At 47.0% G+C, this 24,537-nt stretch overlaps 1 protein-coding gene across 1 annotated transcript in view; it reads right to left on the reverse strand.

Moving 5' to 3' along the window:
* LOC143345554 (uncharacterized) overlaps positions 1-24,537 on the reverse strand; it is a 138,263-nt gene that overhangs the window by 7,904 nt on the left and 105,822 nt on the right. Inside the window, exons 4-6 of the mRNA XM_076772815.1 lie at positions 21,946-22,002; positions 2,503-2,639; positions 982-1,326 (exon numbers count right to left, since the gene is read on the reverse strand). Of these exons, the coding sequence (XP_076628930.1) occupies positions 982-1,326; positions 2,503-2,639; positions 21,946-22,002 (539 nt within the window). The remainder of the gene's footprint in view (positions 1-981; positions 1,327-2,502; positions 2,640-21,945; positions 22,003-24,537) is intronic.

Here is a 24,537-nt window from a genome sequence, read left to right on the forward strand (position 1 = left end):
TCATCCCCGGATATATCGTGAATCGATTTTTCCACAAAAAATTGAAAGATCTTGGAAGGGCCTCTGTACATCCTAAGCGATAAATATCTACATTCTGGAGATCTATTAAGGGCCATGATGTTGAAGCTTTGCTTGCATAAGTGTATCATGATTAAAAATTTAACGATTTGCTAGAAATCGTAAGGTGACGATCTTTTCCAACAGAGTTCTTTGGAACAGAGTTTTAAACCGCAAGGGTAGCAATTACCAATGGATGCTCGAAGAGCCGATTGTGTTTGCGCCTATTCGCGCTCAGCAGCTTTTCCGAGGACACGTCAGCGAGAGAAACCCCTGTCCTCTTTGTGACATTGGCTCGTCTGCTATCTGGGCGTCAAATCGAGCGAACCGTCTTCGAAGAATAAGACGTCTACTTCTTTCGGCCGGTCGATCAGATATACAGGGAGGAACGTCGTCTTTGGATCCTTCGCTGATCCACCCTCTGTTTCCCTCCCGCCTCCCGCGACTCGAATCGAATTCGTATCGAGTGGGTAATTCGATGGAGAAGCCGAGTGCTGGGAGAACAATGGCAGGAATTCGAGTGCACGAGGACCGTTTGTTCGCGCTACGAGAATAATTCCTTTGCCAGCGATACGAAACGCGACCAAATCCGAACGGCTTTTGTGCCTTGCAGGAAAAGAGAAGATTCTGTCGCTGGGGAGCTCCACAGTCGCGGAACAATGTTTATCGCTGGCAACTTCTGCGTTCACTTTGCTTGAAATGGATATTTATTGCGTAGCTAGTTATTAAAAGCGATCAAATTGGATACTTTGCCACAGTAAGTTATTAAATAGAAGGAGTGTATAAAGTATTCGATAAAACCATTAGAACCAATCTGAATTGCAAGATCAATTGAATGGAATTATTTTGAAAGCCCCCAATGACAGAACCCTCCTCGCGAGGTAGAATAGCGTACGAAAAAATAATTTCCCGTGTTTCACGAACCGGATTCTGCAAGAAGAACTGCGCCTGGTTCGCCGCCGCGGGATTGGCCTGTTGGAACATGGCGAACTGCAACTGTTGCTGCAGCGATTGAGGCTGTGGCTGAAGCATCGAGGCCAACGTTTGGATCTCCTGCGGCCCCAGAGTGCCCAGCGTGCCATGCATCAGCAATTGTTGGCCAACCAACTGAGCAGCGAGCACCGCTTGCGAGTTGTTGCTGTTCTGCTGACTGGCCGTGTGCTGTTGTTGCTGATGGCTTCCGGTTATCTGGCTGCTCACCCCGGAACTGGGCGACGAGGCGCTGCCGCTGGTACCGCTGCTGCTATTGCGATGCGACACGTCCGTGACCTGTGAAACAGTTTCGACTTTCCAACTATCGTTCAATGTTCAAATCGATCAAACATACTATTTAAATCTCGACTGTACTTGCAGTCTTCCTCAGTTTAGAAAAAGAGATTTACATTAAAGACGATTAAACTTTATTTCATTAAAAGTGTCAGCATTTGATGTTCAGCAAGGTTTTATTGTATTTCTTGACCAAACAATTGCGTTTTTGTTTCCTTACAAGCATTTAAACGTTATTATTGCCATATTTCTATGTAAGTGCTCCGGAAGCGAATGGAAATAAAAAACTGTTCCCTTATTCGAAGCGGAAACTGTGGCTAGATTCGAACGCGGTGATCCCATCATTAGAATACAGAGTTAAGTTAAGTATTCTATATTTTTCACTCAGAACTGGTCATTAAATCGTCAGTAATTATGGCTTAATTAACAGTGTAACGAACGAAGTTATTGTCTACGTAAATGGATCGCTACATTAATATTTTATGTTCTTTTAACGAGTGCCTATTCAGAATAAAAGTTTTTTCCATCGAAGGAATGTTATCGATCCGTTGTTATAATAGATCCCGTAGACTGTTTCGAAGGGAACGCGATTACATTATTTCGCGGTGAATTTAGAAAAAGATCGATCTCCATAGAATTTGGGATAGGAACGTCACACTGTAACGTGGGACTGGAAACACGAAGAATCGAAGAACACCGCGCGAGAGCAACCCTCCCTAATATTACAGAGTAAACGGCGCCGAACAAAGCCCTGTTTACACTCGGCCAGGTCAGGATATTGGTCACTACGGTCCATCCTATGCTTTTGTGTTTTATAAAACTCCCCCTTCCCCCGTCTTCGTCCCTTCCTGTCGTTCATCTCACTAGTGGCTTCCTTTATTTATTTGCCAAATATTGAACAGCAGCGCTTTTCCTGTCTTTCGAGATCGAATGTAAAAAGCTGAATCCCGTACGGGGATTTGGGTGAAAGTTTCGCCGGAAGTTATCGAGTCGAACGTTAGATAAAACTTTTAAACGCACAAATACAGCTGTTAAATATATTTTAAAAATAGCAATTCGACTTTACTCTGGGGGATCTCGCAAAATTTTTATCGAATATTTGATAAAGTCTGAGGAAGACTCTAATGTCTAAGATTGGAAATATCGAATAATGATTTCGATGGAAGCGATTCCACTAACCAGATTGAGGGCTTCCCTGTCCGAGTCCATGGAATCATGGTCGAGGTTCGCCTCGGTGGCATCCTGGATGTCACTGGCGATACTTCTGTCATCGCCGCTGAGTTCCGGGCCGTCCACCTCGCCATGGAGATCCGCGTCTGTAAAAATCGAAAGAACAAACGTTTTTCAATCACCCGTGTTCCCGATAAGTTTCATTTACAAATGATTTTGCTCGAAAGTTCGTTAAAGACGTTCGATTTCGAATCAGTGAGAGAACTCGTACAATCATTGTTGTTCTGAGGCCTGTATTTCTGGTGGTGGTGATAACGCGTGGGGGTGGAAGTCGGCGTGCTGGTCGCATGGAGTCGCATATCAGCAAAAATCATCCTCGGGTCCTCGAGGAAGACCATCTTAGCCTCGTTTGTTCGCGAGGATCCCCGTGGCCCGTCGCTCGTGGTCACATCGGGGTGGTTTCCAAGGTCCAGCACGGCGGTCAGTGACCGAAAAAAACTAGCCTCGAGGATCAACGAACTTCCGGTGGCCCTTCGTGTTCTCGTTCCGCATCGCGAGGGAACGATCGCCCGGCACTGTTCACCGTTATTACTTTCGTTTCGAGAACCGCGGCAGAATCCAATGAAAGAAAAGGAACATCGATATCAAGATTAATTCACGCCTCTATCGAGAAGTACGAACGAGAAAAATCAATTCGCCGTTCGTGAAACACGAGGATAAAGTAACGGAAAGCAAACATCGATGCAAAAATCAATTTACCTTGTGCAGAACACGTGGGTGTGAATATTATTTTAATTTCAAAGGCAAGGAAAATCGATGGAAAATAACAGAAAATAAAAATCGATACAAATTAATTCACTCTGTGCAGAACACAGAATCCAACGAGAGAAATCGATATAAAAATTAAATCACTGCGAAAAACACGTGGGCATAGATCGATATAGAAATGAATTCACTCTCTATGGAACACGAGGATGCAAATATTTGGCGCAGCCCGGTATTCGAATTAGCGGCATGAATAATTAATAACGCGCACTCTGGTCGCCCGAACGAGTCGAATATTCAAACGAAGGGAGCAACCTTCGAGGGCAGACGCACTCTGGGATCTCGGAAGGTCGCGCGATCCACCGGTCCTCGTCGAAGGACCGATACAGAACGAATGTCAGAATGACGCAACGAAATTGTGCCCCTAAGGACGAGTCGGCCCTCCCCACCATCGCCGCGCGGCAGGAAGGGCCTCGACGATTGGTCGCGGGCATCCGAAGTTCGCGCGCGATTGGCCGTCGACGAACCCTTTGGCCCTTTGCGTGCGCCCCTCTCCCTGGGCCGCGAATCAACCCTTCGTGCATTCATCATCGTATCTTATGACTGGCCCTCCCTCGCCACCCTTTCCTTCGTCTTTCGCTGCTGTGCACCCTTCCTCCCCCCCTCAGAAAAGGGGTACGAGCCGGATAATGGCACGAAACCGATTCGTTCGGTTCGAGAAAACGAGCTTACGCGCCGCCGTTCGCCATTCAAGCACGAGCACAACGGTTTTTAATAATAATTACTTCGATACGCCGGGGCGGGATAGTCCTTTTTCGACGGGGGATTTGCGGCATGGCGGCGAACTTCGACTTCGATTCAGAATCGAGGCTTTTTTAATATCACTCGTTGACTCACAATCAATTGTACTTAACGTTAGATTTATTTTGTATTACTTTTTAGAGTAATAACTACCTAGACAGTAAATTTAAATTAAAAATTCTGATTAGTCATTGATCACTAAAAAGTTAATATCTACGTTCACCATGACTCGATGTTTCGTCCTATTTCCATTTGGGAACCTCTTCGGGGGTCTTACGTTTCTTTAAGAGACCTCAAAATGGAGTATAATTTTCAAGATCTACGACTAAGATATAGCCTCCATTTACGTTTATTTAGCTCCAGAAAGCGAAACCAAGAGCTAGATTTTAATGAAAGGAAAATAAGGAGATTCTTGTACATCAATTTAATGGTATCAGGAGGGGTCATTTTCGCACCTATGGTGCAAAGTCGAACACCGCAAAGGGCGCGAGAATGGGCAAGGGTCAGCGAACCAAGGCGACGAAAAAAGAAAGTCCCTTGGCCACTTTGACCGTGCTCGAACTTTCCCATCGAGGACTCGCCGTCAGGACAAAAGCGAAAAGCAGAGATAAACGCTTCGCGAAACGTTCGTAAAAAGGCCGAGTCACAGGTGGGGCTACTACGGGACAAACGGAGGGACGGGGGAAAAAAATTTCAAAATCCTGTGAATCCTGTGAATTCGACGCAACGTTTACGGGTCCCAGCTCGCCCCGATTTTCGCTCCTTCGCATCTGTGCCTCCCCTTCGTACCTGACGTGGATTCCCCCGAAAACGGCGAAAAAAAGCGGAGAGAGAGACGCGACAGGTCAGGTAGAACAGCTTCAGACAGCAACGAACAACATCGGCATTGGTGGATTCACTATAAAATTTCAGTTGCGCCATCCGTCGTCCTCCGCGCGGCCGATTACACCCTGTGCCTTCGATCCACCCCTCGAGCGAACCGTACGCGACTAAAAAGCAGGTACCCGCGCGCTCACACACGGCGGTTTCCCTTTTTGCCCCTAAATTTGCATCGTCGTTCCCCTCTTTTCATCGAAAATTACGCTTTTTTCTCCGTGAGAAGCTCCCGGGGCCTCCTTGCATCCAGAAGAAACACAGAGACACGGGGGGGAAAAAAGGATTTTTGGGGAGAATTCTGTCGGTTCCTATTTTTCCACCCTTTTCGTCGTCGGAACGAGACGCTGTTGGAGCAACGTTTATCGTCGTAGACCGCGCCGCCAGGTGCGAGCTACGTCGACCAACGTACACCCAACTCAGATAAGGCAACCGACCGTTTTTTTCTCCCGTTTTCCTCCCAGCTATCGCGAACGACGCTATTGGTGCACTCTCGTCTCCATTCGATTCGAATCGGGACATTCTCCCGACGCGGATCGTCGGTTTGAACAGAAAAAAGTGCAACGGACGCCTCTAATGGAACGAAGACGAAACGTTCGGATCAACGGTTTTTTAACGTACTTTCGCGAAGAGAATCCTACGTGTGCCTACGAGTTTCTCGAATCCTTCAAAAATTTCTATTTAAACAACTCGAGAAATCACAATTAAATCGTTTCCCATTCGATCCAGCTGCAAAATAGGCGAGGATCGTGTCTCGCAACGCGTCTTTGTCCCGCATCTGCATACTCCGACACGGCTAGGTGCCATTGTAAATAGCTCGGGCACAATGCCGCTGCCCATGCAATTTCCAGCCATTGAAGTCCGTTTAACGTTTGCACGAGTGACACGGTAACCGTCTATCCATCACCCACCCACATTTCCACGCTGATCGGCCTGCACAGGCACACGCACACGCAGCAGGGACCATTCTGCGACGGGGGCTGCAGCTGGACGTAGCAGTCTCCTTTTCGAGCAACGACGCTGCCACGACTTTCCGACGCGTTCTCTCTCGTTTCTTTTTTCACAGGTCGGGGGAAAACTAGGCGACGACCTGACCTTCCCGACAACTAGCCTGGAATCCGGGAAAACATAGTGCGCGTCACGTACGTCAGGTGATAAAACGGGACAACGGGACGCACCTGAGATGGCCAACGCGAATTCTGGATCTTTGGGGACGATATCAGGGACTTTGGTCGACTAGGAGATTATGTACTCGGAACGTTAGAGGAAGTGCAACATTTTTGGAATAGTAGTTGGTATTTTAAATATTGGTCAAAATGGAAAATATATGTAATTAGAAAAGGATTATTTTTTAATGTTATCCGTTTCAAAAAATACATCACCGATCCACTGTGCGTTTCGAGCACCGTTAGTTCGAGGGTTAAATTTCAATAAATCGCGATTCGGGTGCAGCATGGGCGGAAAATAGCCACGTCCAATTCACGTCGTCGGGCCGTGAATATTTCTATCTAATTCGAGGGAATGGGCCCGGGTGAATAGCCGCGGCAGCTTTCTCCACCCGCGACGCAACAATCGCCGGACGAAGAAGTTCCATTTTCTGGATGAATTCTGCCGCGCAACAAAGCCCTCCGGCTCGTCTATTTCCTCTCTGTCCCTCTTTGCTCGTCCTCCTCCCTTGGCCCGCCTCGTTCCGTTGCGTGGGATCAGCCGATGTTTTTGTTCGTTCGGGCGAGAATAGCCACCGACGACGAAGGGCGCGTTGCCCTTTTCTCGCGATCTACATAAAATATCGATTTCTTCGGCTTTCAAGGAAAATATCGGCGAGTCACGAATACCCCCGATACGCTCTCTCTCCGTCTCTCGATCACTCGTTCGTCTCTTCCTTTTTCCTTATTCCGCGACGGCATTCGTGAAACCGGCTCTTCTCGGTTTAACGAACGGTACCACAAAGGAGAAATCGTTATTTTCACGGCTACGGCCGATTTCGCGGTTGCATCCCTCGTTCCCTTATGCTACCTCCCCCTCCTGCCGCAGCTCCGCCCTCGAGTTGGCCCTCGCCGGATCGCGGTCTCTCCTTTTGCTCAATTTACTCGTTGCTCGCCCTTCCTTCGCTCCGACGTCTCTCTGCTTCTTGTTTTTCTTTTTTTTATCCCCCCCGTCTCTGTCCGTGCTCGCTTTCTGCGATCGATCTCGTAATTCGCAACACAGACTCCCGGACAGAGCACAAAGTAATGGGCTCGCAATTACGGAGGACGGCCTCTGTGTCTTCTTTTCGACCGAGGACGCCGCGTCGGTGTGGATATCGTCTTCCGTGCGTTGCTACCTGCGCATACGGCGACGTCCAGTCAATTTTTAAGTCACAGCTGTGTGACACTTTGATCTTCCAGGCGGACATTTACAACTCTATCGGAGGAATAACGAGAAAACAGGCTAGAGAATTCTCGCGGCTAAAAATATCGTTCTGGAGCAAAGAAACTTACGAGGGTTAGGTTGCAAAAGAATTCGTACTGGAATTTATATTTTGATTTTATTATTACGGCCAATGGAGTCACTGAAGAAGAAGATGAAGAGTTCCGATTATAAAAATTAATTAGGGTTTTTTTCCAGCTCTTGGTAAAGAAAAAACGCGACTAAGTTACAATTAATCTACATCCACCGTAAAGGTAATTACTCCAAGTTCGTCGTTTCTCATCCAAAAATTGTTGCGTGTGAGATTTATGGTCGAGATTCTATCTATCCTCCACCGTGCATCGAAGTGAAACGTTTCGACCGAAATCTGTTCTCGATTTACCTGCCTGCGTCTCAGGCGGCCGAGTTCCTCGTAAGATCGCATTAAGTCTCTTCCCGTCCTCGTCCCGTGCGTTTTCCCGGTGTATCAAGGCGGCAGAATGTCTAAACAGCATCTGCCTTCGCGTCGTTTCTTCGTCGCCATTCTTACGTAAGGGAACGACAATGCGACCAACCCCCGTTCGACGGGGGAGGAATGTCTGGCCCATTATTCCGGGCCGCGTGCACCGCCTGTCAACCGACTTACGATTTTATTAGGGCCTTGCATCATTCGATTATGCTTGCTGGGTCCGTTTTCATGCGTGGAAGGGCCCGGTCAGACGTCATCGGGAAACGATGGATCGAAAATCCTCTCGTTCCCTGAACGCTCTCGAATAATTCACGACGCGTTTTTATTCCAACCTTCCATTCCAATAATGAATTAAACTCTGAAGAAAACCAAACCATGCGTGAATATTTTTCCATTCTTTTTCTACGAATTGAGAAGGTGTTTTTGTTTCAATCTTGCATCACTGATGGTTCTTGAGACAATTTTATACAAAATTTGCCAGCTTTGAAAACCTTGGACCTTTAAATACACCATATTCTGAGCTACCACTACTGGAATACTATTCTTTTGATAGGGTGTTTGCATATTTTTTTGTCGTGGTATTTATTAACACAGTAATGTTAATCTGTCATGGCGACATTTTGATTTTCTATGTAAATTTCAAAATTTTCTGAAGCCAGAGCTCGTCGTGGGGAGGGGGAAAAACGGCGAAAGTATTGTCCCGTTGGCAGAATTCGATGCAGTTAAGGCGAATCTGACTATACCCGAGGATCTCGTCGAAAGGGGGAAGACACGAGGGGGATAGATCCACGGGCCAATAGAATAACAGTTTCCTCCGACGTGTTTTGAAGCAGCGGTGGCGGCGGCCCGGCAAGGGTGACGAGAGAAGGGGTGGACTGGTTTTCGAGCAGCGTGTGGGGTGAGTCTAAAACCGTTAGGTTGGTCGCGTGCTACCAGAGGCACGTGGCCTTCCTCTCGTCTCTTTCTCGCTCTTTCTATCACGTCTACGCACGCGCACGCTCGCGCGTGTACCTCCGCCCGACCTTCTGTACGCATGGTTCTGAGCGTTTACGACCCGCAATCTTGCTACCAGTTTGCAATCTTTAGCCAAGTTCACGGGAACGAGCGAAAATTCCTCGTATTGAGACTTCTCGAAGGATATCTTAAAGTAGGAACGAATAGATCAATTATTTTGTGTTACACTGTTGGTAGATCGATGACAGTTAACAAACGTCAACAAGGTCCCAGTTTGTAATAAGAAAGTTCCTCGTATTGAGATTTCTCTTGGAGAACGGTAGAAACTGGAGCTAGTTCTACTGTACGTTAATTTACACTTTTAGCTTTTTCTACATTGATTACAGTTAATGGCTGTCGAGTGCTCGTAGAAGTTGAATACAGGTCATAGCTAGTTGAGTTGTATCGTTTGCATTACATTACTCGTTTTTTATATCTCTTCTATATAAGTAAAATTACAATTTTATACAAAGTATGAAAGGCGAAAGAAGATACCCATCGTCTAGAACGAAAAGAAACGAAAAGAAACAAGATGTAGCCTCCGGACTCTTTCACCGTTGGCTCCGAACTCGATACAGTCGGCCATCGATTGACATTTCTTGACGTCCTCGAGAGTGAATCGACGGGGTATCGGTTACATCGACTATCAAAGGACTCCGATCCATTCAAACGCACTGTCTCGAGCTGAAAGTCCGTTCGAAGAACTCTATCGAAGGCTGTCTTCGATTCTATCACCGCGAGAACCTAATGACAGGAACGTTACAAGTTTCCTCGCGCGATGGATTACGTAAAAACGTTGGAAAAGAGTCTCCTAATTAGAGCCGACGAAGCATCCGTCCGTCCAATTTATTCCGCCCATGTCTGGCAACAAAGGAAAAGCCTCGGGTCAGAGGCTATCGATCTCGGGAATTCGATGATCGGTCTAACCCCAAATTAAGCGCCAGGTAAGCGACGAGATTCTCTGGACACACATGGTGCCATTAGCCGCGGTTGCACCGTTGAAAACGAAATATTCCAGGACGGCGTGGGTCGGGACAGATGCAGGATCGGCAAATAGTCGGCTGGATAACAGCCCCCGGTCCTGATCGTCATCGTCGTCATCGACAGCTACCGTTATAATGAAATCGTGCGCGTACGCAATCGAGGAGACCCTTTGGCACGTGCTTCTGGAACAAACACGGGAGTCTGTTCTCGGATGCATATAAGTGTACGTCTGCACGGTGCATAACGGTGCAGGAAGGTGCAGCCTGGAGTTGCAGATGGCTCGAGACCACGTCGAAACGCGCGAACGGCTTCGGGGCAGAGAAAGACTGATCGACGAAACAATATACATCGGCGTTGCCTTTCGGGAACTTCGAAATTCTCGAACAAAATTCATAACGACTGAAACTCTGTCCCCATGGAATCATTTCTACCAAAAGTGGTAAGATTTAACGATAGATATTTTAATAAACTCGACAAGCAAATTCAATGATAATGCTTTTGACCATTTCTTCTTAAGCCCTCTCCAGAAATAAATGAATTGAAATTTTTAGTTAAAAGATTATTACATCTTCTTAGAGGAACGTTACATATTTTTTATTTATTAGGAAGGGTCGAAACATAATTATAAATAGAATGAAATACGGAGAAGCGAATGCAAGTTGCGGAACCGCGAGTAGAGGTCACGAACTTCTCGGAGAGCTACGAAAAGCAATTAAGAGGTCGAAAGCTCCATCGCGTTCGCCGGGACGATAAGAAAAATGGTCGAGGAAGAGGAGCGCGGACACGTTCACCGTAAATTTCCGATAAGGAAATGAGACTATGCATATAAAAGAGGGGGTTTCCGCGAGAGAGTTCCACTTTGGCACTGCGGGTCCATTTGCTCCCGGCACCCCCGCTGCTAGTTGGCAGTGATGTATGGTATGGTAGACCTGCAAGCTGACCACTATCGACGATCTTCTACGTATCTTCGTCTTCGACTTCGCAGTAATCGATTTTTAAACCTCTCGGTCATGATTTTTTTCATTTTTTCAAACGAAAATCCTTGGCACGCAAATATACCGAATTATGTCCAACTTTTTAACGTTGCTTTCGCGTTCCAATGCTGGCCCGTTTGGCAGTCACGAGCACCGATAAATTTAGCGTCAGCAAATAATCGAGGGGTCAGTGTATAAAGAGTTTTTAAACAATTTTTAATTTTAGAAGAATTTCGTTCGTTCTGATTCTGAAATAGTTCAACGAACTTTCCTAACAGCATCCACAGAAATGGTTTTCCATTATTTTCTACCCTTCGTTCTGATCCGACCCGTCACGAAGGAAGCGAGTGACCGCCGCCACAGGGAGTGAGGGATGGAAGTGGCGAGATTATTTGAATATCCCATATTTAAGATTCGTCCAGCGTAGTCCGAGGCAGTGATTGCCGACTTGGCAGGCCGGTCACGTGGCTGGCACGTCATACACGTCAAACCAACCCCCCCGATGGAAACCGCCCCTATTGCGCCTAAGGCCACCGGCCGGTCCTGCGAACACTTTACATTCTATTTTCACGCTGTACTGACCCCGATGTATGCGACTTTCTTAACATATTCGCCAGATATTGGCTTCTGGCACGTGATCCCTGCTCGCTCGATATTCATTCTCCAAGAGTGGACGTCGATTTCTGACGGTTCTTAACGCGATGACGAGCCAAATCTATCGCTCGACAATATAAATGTAATAATTCTCTACAAAATGTTACGTTTACGCATATTTAGCTAAAAATTGAATAATTCCTAATTAAATTGCACCCGATTCCCCGTGTTAGTTTGAAATAAAAAAGGTGGCTACGCGGCAAAGGGTTGAACACTACGATAATCCATCAAGAACGAAGTTAGCGGTTAGGTGAACCCCCGACTGGCTACGCAAAACTTCCCTCTCGAAGTTATGACCAGCACCTGATGCTTTAAATGGCGCTTGCTCCTATTTTATGCGTGTCACCGCCCCCACAGTGTTTTCACGGGACGACGAGCACCCCTGGACTTTTTCCTGGGGCTCCTCGCGGGGCCAGCGCTCCGCCTGCGAAGGGGAGGACACCTAACCGAGTTAAATAACGCTACATTAGCGTTCTTCGACGATACAAGGGCTGTCCGAGTGTGAAATACCCTCAGGCTTATCAGGCTGCCGCAGAGCTTTTTTTTATTTGCTTCCGGCTGATCGTTTTCCAACTATCGCTTCTCCTCCCGCCTCGGTGTCACTGCGTAAAGGAAATTCTGATACGGGAGCCCATGCTTTCCGGGAGGACACGTTTAATCGAGTTTGGAATTCGTCGAGCAACGAGAACAATGGACTGGATCTGCGTACCTCGTGTTATCTTTTACAGCTTCCGAGGAGCAGACTCGATCGTTGCAGGATGCAGCATTAACCCTCAATAGACTTTATTCTTTTTTAAAGATTCACGAGATATAAGTGGATCGTAAATAGCGATTCGTTAATAATTTTCAATTGTTTTCGAATATTGTAATATTGCGTAGCTCGGAAACTACGGTCACAGAGAGACGAAGCGAAGCAGAATGAACGAAATTAACGATGAATATCACCGCGTTTCAGGACGATCGAGGTGGAGTCCTATAATAGATTTAATTACTCCCTTGGAGGACCCGTTCCTCCGCGAGACCATTCGCTGCCACGCAACTCTATAGCACGGTGAGCACGTAACGGCGCCGTTTTACCTGGCCGCGTCATCCTTTGTCCTTTTGCCACAATTACCGTCGTCTAGACGCGGCCTCCGTTTCTACGCGAAATGACAATTACATAGCGCCAGGGATCGCCTCGTCGACCGTTTCTTCCCTCGAAACGACCCGCTCCTCCGAGAAACGCCTCTGCCAAAAGCTTTCTTTCCCCCACCCCCTGGCTAACTATTTCCCAACGAGATAGCGAAACTTTTATATTTTCGAATAGGCTAATTGCATATATAAAATCTCCAGAAGTGCGCCTCGAAGCGATTCCATTCCGAAAATATCCCCTTCATTGTTCTTCGAATCGAACTTCGAAGGATCTCGAGCTCCATCGAGGTTACGATAATTGATTTCTCGATAATTCTGAAAGTAGTTTTGCTTCCAAACTTTTTGGTAGATGATCCACTGGGAAAAAATTTTTCTACACGCCAAATAAACGACACTAGAAATTGTAAGAAGCGTATTGTGTTTGGACCATGGGACCGTTATTGTTGGCGTCGATGGTGTTTAGGCTAAGGTCGAGTACGTATCGATAGAAGTGTTTAGATTTAAGCCGAAATGCGTCCGGGGGTCTGCTCCTCGAATATGCATAGAAAAATGGATCCTCCGTAGCGATAACCTAATTTGTTTAGAATATTACGAAGATAGGAATTGAGAAGGTTCGACTTTGACTGCAGAAATCCACTCTACATCGAACGCTGGTCGAGAGCAGTTACGGTTTTACGCTTATGTTTTTATGTTCTCCTTATATTCATTTTATGCTCTTTATATTAAGTAATTTTAGTAATATTAAATAATATAATTTATATCGTTAAGTTTAGTGTCCGAATATTTGAATCCGACCATACGCCTGTGATCATTCTTGACATCCTTACAAAATATACTCCCATAGAATGTTCAACAGTGTTTTTGCAATATAGATTATCAGCTGAAAATTCCAGTACCAGTCGAGCTTGCCCGATGATACTGTTTTTGATCTTGTACCGTTTAAGAGTTACAACCGTACCCAGTTGCGTGAAACACCCTGGTTACAAGCCGAAAGAAGTCGAGTTCTTTCTTCCCTCCCTTCTCTGAACGCTTCCAACCCCTACACCCTTCGCGGCAGCACCCTTTTTCTCGTCTCGACGTGTGCAAGAGAGATCCTCTCTGTCCATTGTTACCGGTTCTCTCGCCCTTCTACCCACCCTTTCACAGCTCTGGCTTAATGGCTGGCGCGGCTATCGGGTTTCTGCAGAAACGTAAAAGATCTTCGAGGAAAGCCGCGAAAAGATGCATCCGGCATCCTCCGCTCGTTCGTCGATACACTATACTCCCTACAATCCAATGTCGGGGAAGTGGGAAAAAATAATTACATTACGATAGTGTGGTACTTGGAATTAAAAATGAAACTTTCCTTTCGCTCCCCGATTTATACATGTTTATTTTCGTTCCTGTGCCTATATTTTATATTATTTCCAAATAAATTTTAAAACGTTAAAGCTTTGGAACCGCGTGTCGTCATGATCGAAGTTAACAGTAGGGTTGCGAAGATAAAAAAGTCCTGAGATCCGACTACTCATCAGCCTGTTGCAGAACGACCCTCACGGAACCAGTCTGGGCTGGTGTATAAAAAATCAGGAGGGTTGCACCCCTAGAACGCGGCGTTCCGTTGATGGCAGATAACTGGTCGCTAATTGATTATAATAAGTGATCAGGAAGCGAAGCCGGAAGCGGGGAGGACGTCCGCGTGACTAGGGGTTGTCGAACGGCGTTACACAACAACAGTCTCCCAATGTGACGAAACAAGACCTCTTTAATTTCAGATTTTTATTTCGTACCGGGGAAGTGATTTTTTAACCTTGGTCGTTCGAATTATTGCGGAATATTCTTTTCTCGAAGACAAGAGGAGCGTTTTAATAATAGAATTACTATTGGAGCGATTAATAATAACGAAACCAAGCTTCAGCGGCGTCGGGAAAATCGTCAGGGCGTATGAAAATAAAATTGCAGACTGTACGAAGAGGAAAAGAGAGATAGAGAAGAAACAAAGGAAACGAGGAAGGGGGTTCACGAGACACACGGTACCGACAGCGGGGGCGTTCGACAATTTATCGTCTTCATTTGGCCACGTCCATATTTATTGCGTCGTTACGAACAATATGGCGCCTATTAAGCGAAATACGGGCCCCACCGTGGACGCGGAATCGAATTAATACCGGGCTTGCGCCGTGGCCGCCGCCGTGTCCGATAATAAGCTTAATAAATATTGACTGTTTAATTAATGTATAATCGACGCGTGGGACACGCCGCGCACTATCGGCAGTCCATTGGACCGCCCACTCGTGGCCACGAATTTATTAGCGGTTCGCTCCCAGCGCGGTTTAAAGGCCAAGCTCACGTTTTTGTCGCGGAACTTTCGACGTTTTTAATTGCCTGCCGGAACCGGGGCCCTTCCGAAGTCAACCGACCACGCGTAGTCTCGTGGTTTCTTTCTTTCCGTCGATCGGTGGACGGTTATAAATTCCCTGCGTCAACGAATGCCAGTCCTTGGCGTAGTCTCACATACGGCGTCAATCGTATTGGGTATTATTTATTTATTTTGTTTCGATAAGGTTTTAAAACACTGCTGTTTCTACGCCTTGCATTGTACCTTCGTCTACAAATAAAGTGTTATGGTACTTTCTAATTTATTATTATTTCGATTTTAGTTTCTGTATGTTTGCTTATAAATTGTAACAAACTTGTTATGGAGGAACGTTTAGATAAAAGGAGGGGTAATCGACAAGTGCATACAACGATCGATTAATAGATCGATTGAATACTAGATTGGTGAAGTAGAAGAGCATTCTGTTAACGGAAACTGGTACAAAGAAAATTCAACCGGACCGATTTGATCCTAGCGTAAACGATCACGAGTCAACCGTGAACCGTGCACGTGTACGAACTAATTATACGTCCCCGAAGCAATTGGAGAACGTGGCGCGCGAGGAACCGTCGGCCGAAGAACGGCGAAGAAACGTTCGTCGTCTGTGGGAACGTCCGTCCCATTAATGGAATCACCAATTGCAGACTTATTGGTTTAATTGCTAATTGCTAGTCTCTTTATCTTTCTATCCCACTCTCCGTGCCGCGAAACGAGGAACAATGGCGCCGACACCCACCCAGTCGATGGATGCCATTTTCATAAACGATACCTCTCCCCCTTTCGCGTTGTCGCTTCCAACCTCGGACCGCTGGACTCGCTTCAATTTTCGTGGGCGAGGGAATTAATCTCCCTCGATCGAACGTCTCGATCCTCGCGTCTTCCCTTTCTTTTGGCGGCCCGGAGCGGCGTGCAAGAAAGAAGAACGGAAGTCGTCCTCCGGGCCCCCGTGAGAAATATGTCGAAGAAAGAAAACGTCTTCGAGATCGTTCCCCTCGTTTGCGGGCGATTCTCCTTTTCTTCGGGCCGCTCGAGTTCCCCGACGTTCCGAGAAAAGGCTGCCATACTCGTTTTCATTTCCCCTTACGCGATTTGCGGAACGAGGCGCGGAGTCTTCTGCTCGCGCAACCGGCTCGCGTGCTAACCGAGGCGACGCGGTTTCGTTTCCATCGATGCGTCGAAATTCGCGAATTTCAGGCTACGTAGCTTGAAATTTGTCTCGCTCTTATGCTCGGAGGATGGATGGAGAAATGGGTTGAAACGAAGGGAGCTCACACAGGGGGTGCGAAAACTACGGTCAGCAGTCGGACGAATCAGCATATTCCGTTTACGGGACGTACCTTCGGCGGAGGTCGACGATAAAAATCTGAAAATCCCCGGGAAAGCCGCGCCACGGAATTTGAATTTGCTCTGGTTCGAGCGGGGCTACGGGACCGTGAATCCTTCGGGCGGAGGAGAGGCGACGGAGCTCGTCAGCATTCGAAACGAGTCCGCGTTGTCACCCTCGATCCGAATAACAAAGTGAGGCCGCTGCTGGTGGAAACGCTCGTTAACCGGCTGCGAACGTTCCTGTTCACGTAACCCCTTTTTACCGAACGAATCGCTCGGACAGGCTGATTGGCGTTCTGGGAAACGAGCGTCGAGGAAAATTAGTCGTTTCGACGATTTTTATACGTACTGAAATAATGTCACACCAATTATAGCTATAGACGTATCGTCCCAAATTTCCTTGCAATCGTTTTATTTACAATTGTGTAATATTTACCACAGATAAATAGAAATGCAACAATATATTCTTCTCTCATATACAGGGCGTTCAACCTGTAAAAAATTTTAATGGGAGATTCTAGAAGCCAAAATAAAACGAAAATCAAGAATATCAATTTGTTGATCGAGGCTTCGTTAAAAAGTTATTAATGTTTAAAGTTCCGCCTGTAGAACGGCAATCTACGAATAGCTGCGTACGCGTAATGGTGGTTCTCATTCTCAATAACTTTTTAACGAAGCCTCAATTAACGAATAGGTATTCTTGATTTTCGTCTTATTTTGGTCTCTAGAATCTCCCATTAAAATTTTTCTCAAGGGTGGTCGAACACCTTGTATATTGAACGCAATAGTAGTTAATCCAGACCAAATAGACAAACATCAAAAGAATGAATTCTTAGAAACTCCAAAAATTGTACAATAACAGCGTTAAAATTTGATTTACTCACGGAGTGTCTTGGGTTTCGAGTGTGGCAGGAAGAAGGGAATTCGCGTCTTCGTGGAAGCAGCAGATTAGCAAACAGAGGGTTCGTCGTGCAGCTCTCGAGAGTCCGTTTCCCGTAGTCGAACGGCGCAAGATCGACGTTTAAGCTTAACGGGAATCGAACGATACGCGGTAAGGCTTTTTGCGACTAAGCGACCGGCTTTTCCAGGGACGGCGCTACAAGAACCGGACGTTCTGGATTGCCAGGCGTGAATGGAAGTTCTCGGGGGAGGGTCGGGAAGCCGTTTCGGCATTCAATAGCGGTTTTCCACGGTCAACCTCGGTCCTCCTGGCGATTTGAATAACAAAATCACCAGGAAGACGTATTATCGTCCGCGGCCGTGCGACCGTGGCTACTTCGTGCGAGTTTATCGCGCGAGTCGTTTGCATTCCAAGCAAAACCGATCCCCGTTGCGACGTTCAGGATTTCCATCCACGTCGATCTCGTCCTTCGTCGCGATTCCGAATCGCTTTCTCGGGGCATCGTCTACCAAAAATGTCGGAGCTGCTCCAATTCGAGGAAATGGAGCTGCGTTTGCGACATCGCCAACGCGATTTGCATGATCGTTCGCGGATGTCACGCTGCGACGACAATCGGGGCTTCCATTCGAAGATTACGAACTCTCGATCGAGACTCGATATTGGGAAAAATGGAATTAATGGGACTGTATAATTTATATCAGTTGTACTTTGAGAGATATTTAATAGCCTCTGATTTTTTTCCTGCACCTGATCGCCCGCTACGATAGCAAACGTTATTTAATTCTGATCACAAGCGTCTATTACTAACCATTTAAGCTCTTACGGTCGGACATTGTGAAGCACGAACCTTACGTACAAATTATGTATGAATTTCAATATTGATTCCCCATCCACTGGTACCATTTGAACAGTATGAAATAAAATATCCTATTGCCATAGTCTTCTGCGAATACTTGGCATTAGGAGTCGGAGTCCAGACGCTCCTGTAATTCAATAAAGTAGGTGGACAGACTCTCACGACGGTCTGTATCAACAGAAACAATAGTGATATCGTCTTCACCGGATAACGATCGACAGGTGGAGGAGAATCAAGCCATAAATTACGAGTCGACCCGCAGAATCGAACCGAACGATTCTCAGATAGATATCTATAACGGCTGACACCCGGTTCGTCTTCGACGTAGCCCAGCTCCGGGAGTCGCGGTTTTTCGCTTATCGTTCGTTGGTCGTCGTTAAACGAGGGAGTAACGGAAAAAAAGGACGGTACAAAGAACGAAGAAAATCTCGTCAGGAGTTCGCATTACAAAGTATGATAAGGGACTTGGCCGTTCTCCGTTCGAGAGATCTCCATGAAGCCCGCGTTAAAAGAATCTCTGGTCTGACCATATCGGTCGAACAGGTGTGCCTGTACGTCGCAGGAATAAACGATTAGCGATTCGATTAGCATCCGCGGATCATATCGATCGCGGCTGCTTGCATTCCGAACGACACTGACCGTTCTTTCAAACGCAATTTCGCAACAGGCCTGCAACGTCGATTCCCAACCAGCGACTGCGTCGCGGCTCGATGCCGCGCGCAACGACCAGTTAACTTTCGGCAATTCATTATCGAGGACACGAGAGTTAATTAACGACGAGTATCCGACGATTTGCACCTGTTCGACGTGGTCGATGGCGTGAAAAATTCGTATCATCGCGAGCCTCGAGCGCTCGACATTTTTATTGCCCGAGAGGAACCTTCGTCGACGGAAAATACATTTTTCTTTCTACGTTTAAAATATCAAGTAAAGTAATACAGCAATCGACTATTACAGACATGCATAGAAAAATATTCTAGAGTCCATCTTCGGTGCATACTAGTATAATTTAAGAATCGTATCGTTTCAATTAAACGAATAACATTTCCCTAAATTAAAAGAACATGAAATATGTTAGTCTCGTTTACAACAATTGTGTACACTGAATAAGATACGTTAGCTTGAAACAATTTGCACGACAAGGAGTTAACATGGAACGCTCGATCGGAGACTACTGAGAACGATTATTGAGAACCAGCTTAGACAAGAAATAAAGGGTGCGAGAGGACTAGTTCGTGTATACAGGGCGTTCAGCTACAGGTGTCAGAAACTTTGAGGTTCTACGTACCAAAATAAGAGTTAGTGCGTATTTATAAACAGAATCGAAATGGCTAAAAGTCAATGTCTTAATAGTAACGCTTTATTGAGACTCTGTGCACTATTTACAGTTCCACAAGTTTTCTTCGACAATCTGTCACTCTTGGCAGTTTACCACTTTCTTTCGTCGACCTCTGCCACCTGTTCGAAACGACAGGGATATCGTGTACCTCGACGTCGTAGCTACGGTCCCACCGGTCAACGAAAGAGAAATCAACGAAAAGAGGAACGAACAATTAAGGAAGAGAGAAGAGGGAAGGATAGACAGCTCAAGGAGGAGGAAAGAAAGAAAAATGGAGCGGGTGGCGGTGGTGGCGCTAGGCGATCGGAAGTGTGTCAAATTACAGAGGTCCGTGATATTAACGACTCCTAATGACATGCCCCCCTCCAACCGCGGGCCCCTTCTCCCACCTGACCGCTCGAATCCCCACCAATTCACCGTCTGATTTTCTCCTACCGACTTCCCTCGAACCACCAAGGTTGGATCCCTCACCATTGAGCCCCCTCGGTCGGGCCCAACCTCCGGTGCACCGGACCCAATTCACGGAATCGGCATTAAAAATACAATTACTAATTGACGGAGGCTAATAGCAATAAGACAAACAATGGGGCTAAATGCTATAAAATAAAACACGGGTCGGCAATGATCTCCCGGCCCCCTCGCCCTTTGGGTCCTTTTCTGAGTCTCTCCACACCCCCCACTCCTCGTCGGACGTTCGCTCCTTTTGAGTTTCGCCCCCGAGTCACTGCTCGCAGTCGTAGAGACAGATACAGACGCAGCCCGAATTCGCGGCAACCGCGTTCGCCAGAGGATCCTCCTGAGTCTCTCTTAAGTTACGACCGGTTCGGGATTTCCGAGACTCCGGGTCCCAGCGTCGATTTTTTGCGTCTTCCCAAGCTTTGTTAGCATCCCGCCTCTCGCGATGCTTATTTTTCTTCCAGAAGACACACGCTTTCGATGCACTGGACTCAACGTTCCCGCGGTTTTGCTCGCCGTCCAAGGTCGATTGTTTTTGGACACACGATCGTTCGACGATTTCGAAAAGATTTTCCCAATTTTCAGTAGATAAAGTAATAAACAAAAATGGGGTAGAATTAGAATCAGAATAATGCGAAATCGAAGGAAATTCAGTGTACAGACACTGTACCAATAATGTAACGCAGGGATCCTTTCCAAAATGGTCGAACCACGCATCGAGATGGATTTCGAACGTGTCGCTGATCCACTCGTTAAAGTCCAACGTCCCCGTCATTACAGTCTCCGCGAGGAGGCAAGATCCCCGGACGTGTTACATTTCGCGACACGTGACAGTCCCTAGAAGTGCGTTAGCAATTTCTAGACGACGCGAACGGTCAGCAGAATTACACACGGAGGGTCGACGGTTCTCACGCGAGCCTAAATTATCGGATCCTCCTCGGACCTGTCGTTCCCTTTTTCTGCTGTCGCGTGGGAAGTCGCGTGCTCGACGAACGAGCGTATCGAAGCCAGCGGTCGTCGATTCCTGCTCGGCCAGGTGATAAAATGTGCCGAAATTTTACTCGATTGGCAGGTTCTCGAGGTTTCCGGAAAAAAAAGCCTGGCTCAGCCCCCGGGGCTCGACGACGTCGAGGGAGGATTCCGCGCCCTTTTACGACTCCGACGAAAAGTCCAAGTCCCGGAGTTTAGCGAGCCTGGCCGGATAATGCCCCAAGTTAAAAGGCCGGTTACACGCTGCGAAAGAATTCTTCGAGGCAAATGACAAACCGCCGTGGACCCGAGTGGGCGGTGCTCGCTGAGTGTAATTGGTTTTATGACATATTTTACGTGGAAAAAGATTAGCCAAAGGGAGGGGGGGATGCTCGCGGAACGACCTTCTGTTCCGTGTACTTTATGACGGACTGGCGTCCTTTCGGTCGACATTTTTTGCGAGAACCTTGTAACAATTGTAAGCTCAATGAATGGAGGTCGTACGATTCAACGATCTTTCTGAAAAATGCAAACGCATTCTTTTCTTAATAGAACTTGGTATACAAATTCGAGGATTCCAGCGCTAGAGATAATAAATAGGAATAGAAACATTAAGCGGGTTCGAGGGTACAATTTTCTCAGCGTGACAACAAGTTTTTCTAGCGATAAACGGGACACGGAGAAGAAGAGAAAATGCAAAAAAACGAGCGACGCATCGTTCGACGATCCGATGGATCTTGCATCCTTCATCTGGCTCCGACCGGGAACCAATTCCGTCCCGCCCGATTAATAAAATCCCCATGGCGCGCGTTCCCTCGACTTCTTTGCGGTCTGAAAATTTCTCAATCAGTCCTCTCCTTTCCCGGCGATTTTCTGCGTCCGCGTCACAACGCAAGCTCATCGTTGCAATTAAACGTTGCCCCGTTTCAGCGGCCATACCGGCAAAAAGGAGGCTAAGAAATAACGACGCGGATTTATAATGCCGATACTTGGCCTTTCGCTCAGTCCGCCGTGTCGTATTATTCGTTTGTGAAATTTATGTTCCTGCCATCGGCGAAGGTTAAGCCCTTCGGTACGTTAATCGTATCGCGGCAGAGAGAGAGAGAGAAAGAGAGAGAGAGAAAGAGGGAGGCACGGGGAGAGCGAGGGAAAGGGAGAAGGAGCGAGGAAGAGAGGAACGGACGACAGACGGACGATGAAACTCTGTGCAAACTCACCTTGTATGGATTCCGGCGAGGCTGGCTCCTTATCGATTCGGCCGAGCGCGTCGCTGGCTGCAACAAAAAGTGCAACGGGGCCTCGTTAGTGACGTCGCGTTGTAAAACCGACCGGGAAACTCGGTCTTTCTCTCGTAAAAATGATGGACGTTACTCCGAAAAGAATTTCCCTCGGTCCAAGCCGCGCGTCGCTTGTCCTTTCTCGACCGAAGATTGTCCTACGCGATCGTTCGCGAGTTTCATACGTCAATCATGGAAACGATTTTTAAGCCTCGTACGTGAAATCCTTCGCGAAATATTACGATTCGATCCAAATATTATTTTGTTCATAATCCAGTCCTAACTGACTCGATATATCATCAGTCAGGGAAGCAATAATATTTCATGAAGATTTCAACCCCTTGATCGTCGAAAAACCAAATGAAACTAGCAGCTCCGGTCACCGTGCATACTATATGCAAACAAAATACGTCTCGAGCAGGAAAATTAAGTAATTCCAATCCCTCGAAGCCAGCGAATAAAGGACCGCGCGCACCCCTATAATTCCCAGAAACTCTGTGCCCAACATCCAGCCTGATTAAACCGGGGGACGGCAGAACCACGATCCTGGAGATAGCGCAGAGACACCCCGAGCCGTTATCAATCAGCAGAAATTATGCTAAAACGCGAGCAATCATCGTGACACATGGCGGGACGCTGTCCTCTCCGTTCGCATTCGCGATTCCCAGAAACAGGGTAAGTCTCGGTCGATATTCAAATAATCTATTTGAACCCTCGGAGCAGCGTGCCCGTGGAAAGAAGATGGTGGTAATTCGAATCCAGGATGACCACCATACGTCACGCGGGGGGCGAAGACCCGTCCAGCGTGGCCGAGGGCGGCCACCTACTACCCCCTGGGGTGTCGCAACTCACCCCTGAAACGACTGTATTCAGATAATCCCACCTTTACTTTCCTTTCGTCCGCTCTCAACGGACGTACACACACACGGGCGACATTTCAATACCGCCGGCGAATAAACCACCGCAAATACGACCGGATCTGCGCGCTTTCTGCCGTGGAAAATAACCGAGACTCTAACGATGACATATCGACGGGACAGGGGATGCCGAGGTTGCTGATTTTTGTGTCTCATGGGCTACTCGGGAGAAAAAACGCGAAAGACACGAAACGTTGAGTTTCATGACAGCTGTCAGGGCTAAGACGCTACGAGCGAGTGGGAGAACTGATTTTTATAAAATAAAAATAAACTGCAGGATCTGTAAGAAAATTCATACACCAAATGATATTTAAGGATTTTACAGCTTAATAATAACTACTTTTTTTCGAAACTGCCGCGATTCCAAAGACTGATTTCCAGGAATAAATGGAGGTATCGCGCGTTCAACAAATGGACGACTGGTAATGGAAACGGTGACGGGAATGCGAGTGCCGCGGCGTCTAAGCAATTGTCGCGCGCCTCTGAAAAACGAACAATGCGAGATCCTTGATGCGCCGGTTTTCATTATTAAACGAAGGACTGTCGTCGGAAACTGGCACACGCTTACATTAAATATGAACACCGACCTCGTTCGTGCATCCAGTCGCGGATCGACTTTTTCCAACGGGCACATTAGTCACAAGCGTACAAAATAATGCCCGAAGCGATGTCCCTTGCCGATTCGAGAGAGGAAAGGAAAAAAAGATCGATTAAATCGCGACTGGTATGATCCATAAATACCGAGCGCACAACTAACGGCTGCGATCAGTGTCGTCCGAATCGTTAAGATGATAATGCGATCGACCGAGAGGAAACGCTTCGAATTGACCTGAAAATACTTTCTTATGCGACCAACGGAACACTGTAGCGATTAATCGATGTCACCAAGCCCGACGCGAGCGTGGATCGGTTTCGTGAAAAAAAAGAACTTCGATAAATACGATCAGTCCCTGTTCCCGTGTAAAGTCTCCGGAGAATCGTAAAAGTTCGCGCTTCTTTCGTATTCACGGTTCCGTCGCGAACTGGTCACTAAACACGTCGTCCTGTTCCCATCCTCGCTGTAAATCGTTCGGTGATGGATAAAAACACGGGTAAGCGTTTCCAGACCGTATCCGTCTTCTTTTTCCACGCAGAGAAACGCCGAAAATCTACCTGTGCAGTCCGTGAATCCTTTTTTAAAACTTTCGAAAGAAGCGCTGCATTATTTTCTAGTTGTTCTCTATCGCGAAAAGGGAGATTCGCGTTAAATAAATAACAAAGTTGCTATTCTAATGCCGATCGATTCCCGCTAATAAGCTCGACCGCCCATAAAGTTGATGTTTCTCAGCAGCATTGAGATTTTCGTGTTCACCGCGGACGAGGCATCAATCCTTCAGTCTGTCATGTCGCTGTTGGCGAACCGGTCACTTATTAATTCGGAACGATCGCCTTCTGACAAGCTGGAATCGCGTGTTCGTCCCAGCAACCCTTTCTCCCTTAGTATTCATAAAGGTCAGCCGTGTGCGTCTCGTCGGTGGCACCTATCGTGCACGTATTCCCCATTCACCCGGTTACGTAGACGAGACACCTGTACAGCTACTAGCCAACATTTCGGACAGGTGAACACGACGGACTT

Source organism: Colletes latitarsis, chromosome 9 (genome assembly GCF_051014445.1).
Source record: "Colletes latitarsis isolate SP2378_abdomen chromosome 9, iyColLati1, whole genome shotgun sequence".
Classification (NCBI taxonomy): Eukaryota; Metazoa; Arthropoda; class Insecta; order Hymenoptera; family Colletidae; genus Colletes; species Colletes latitarsis.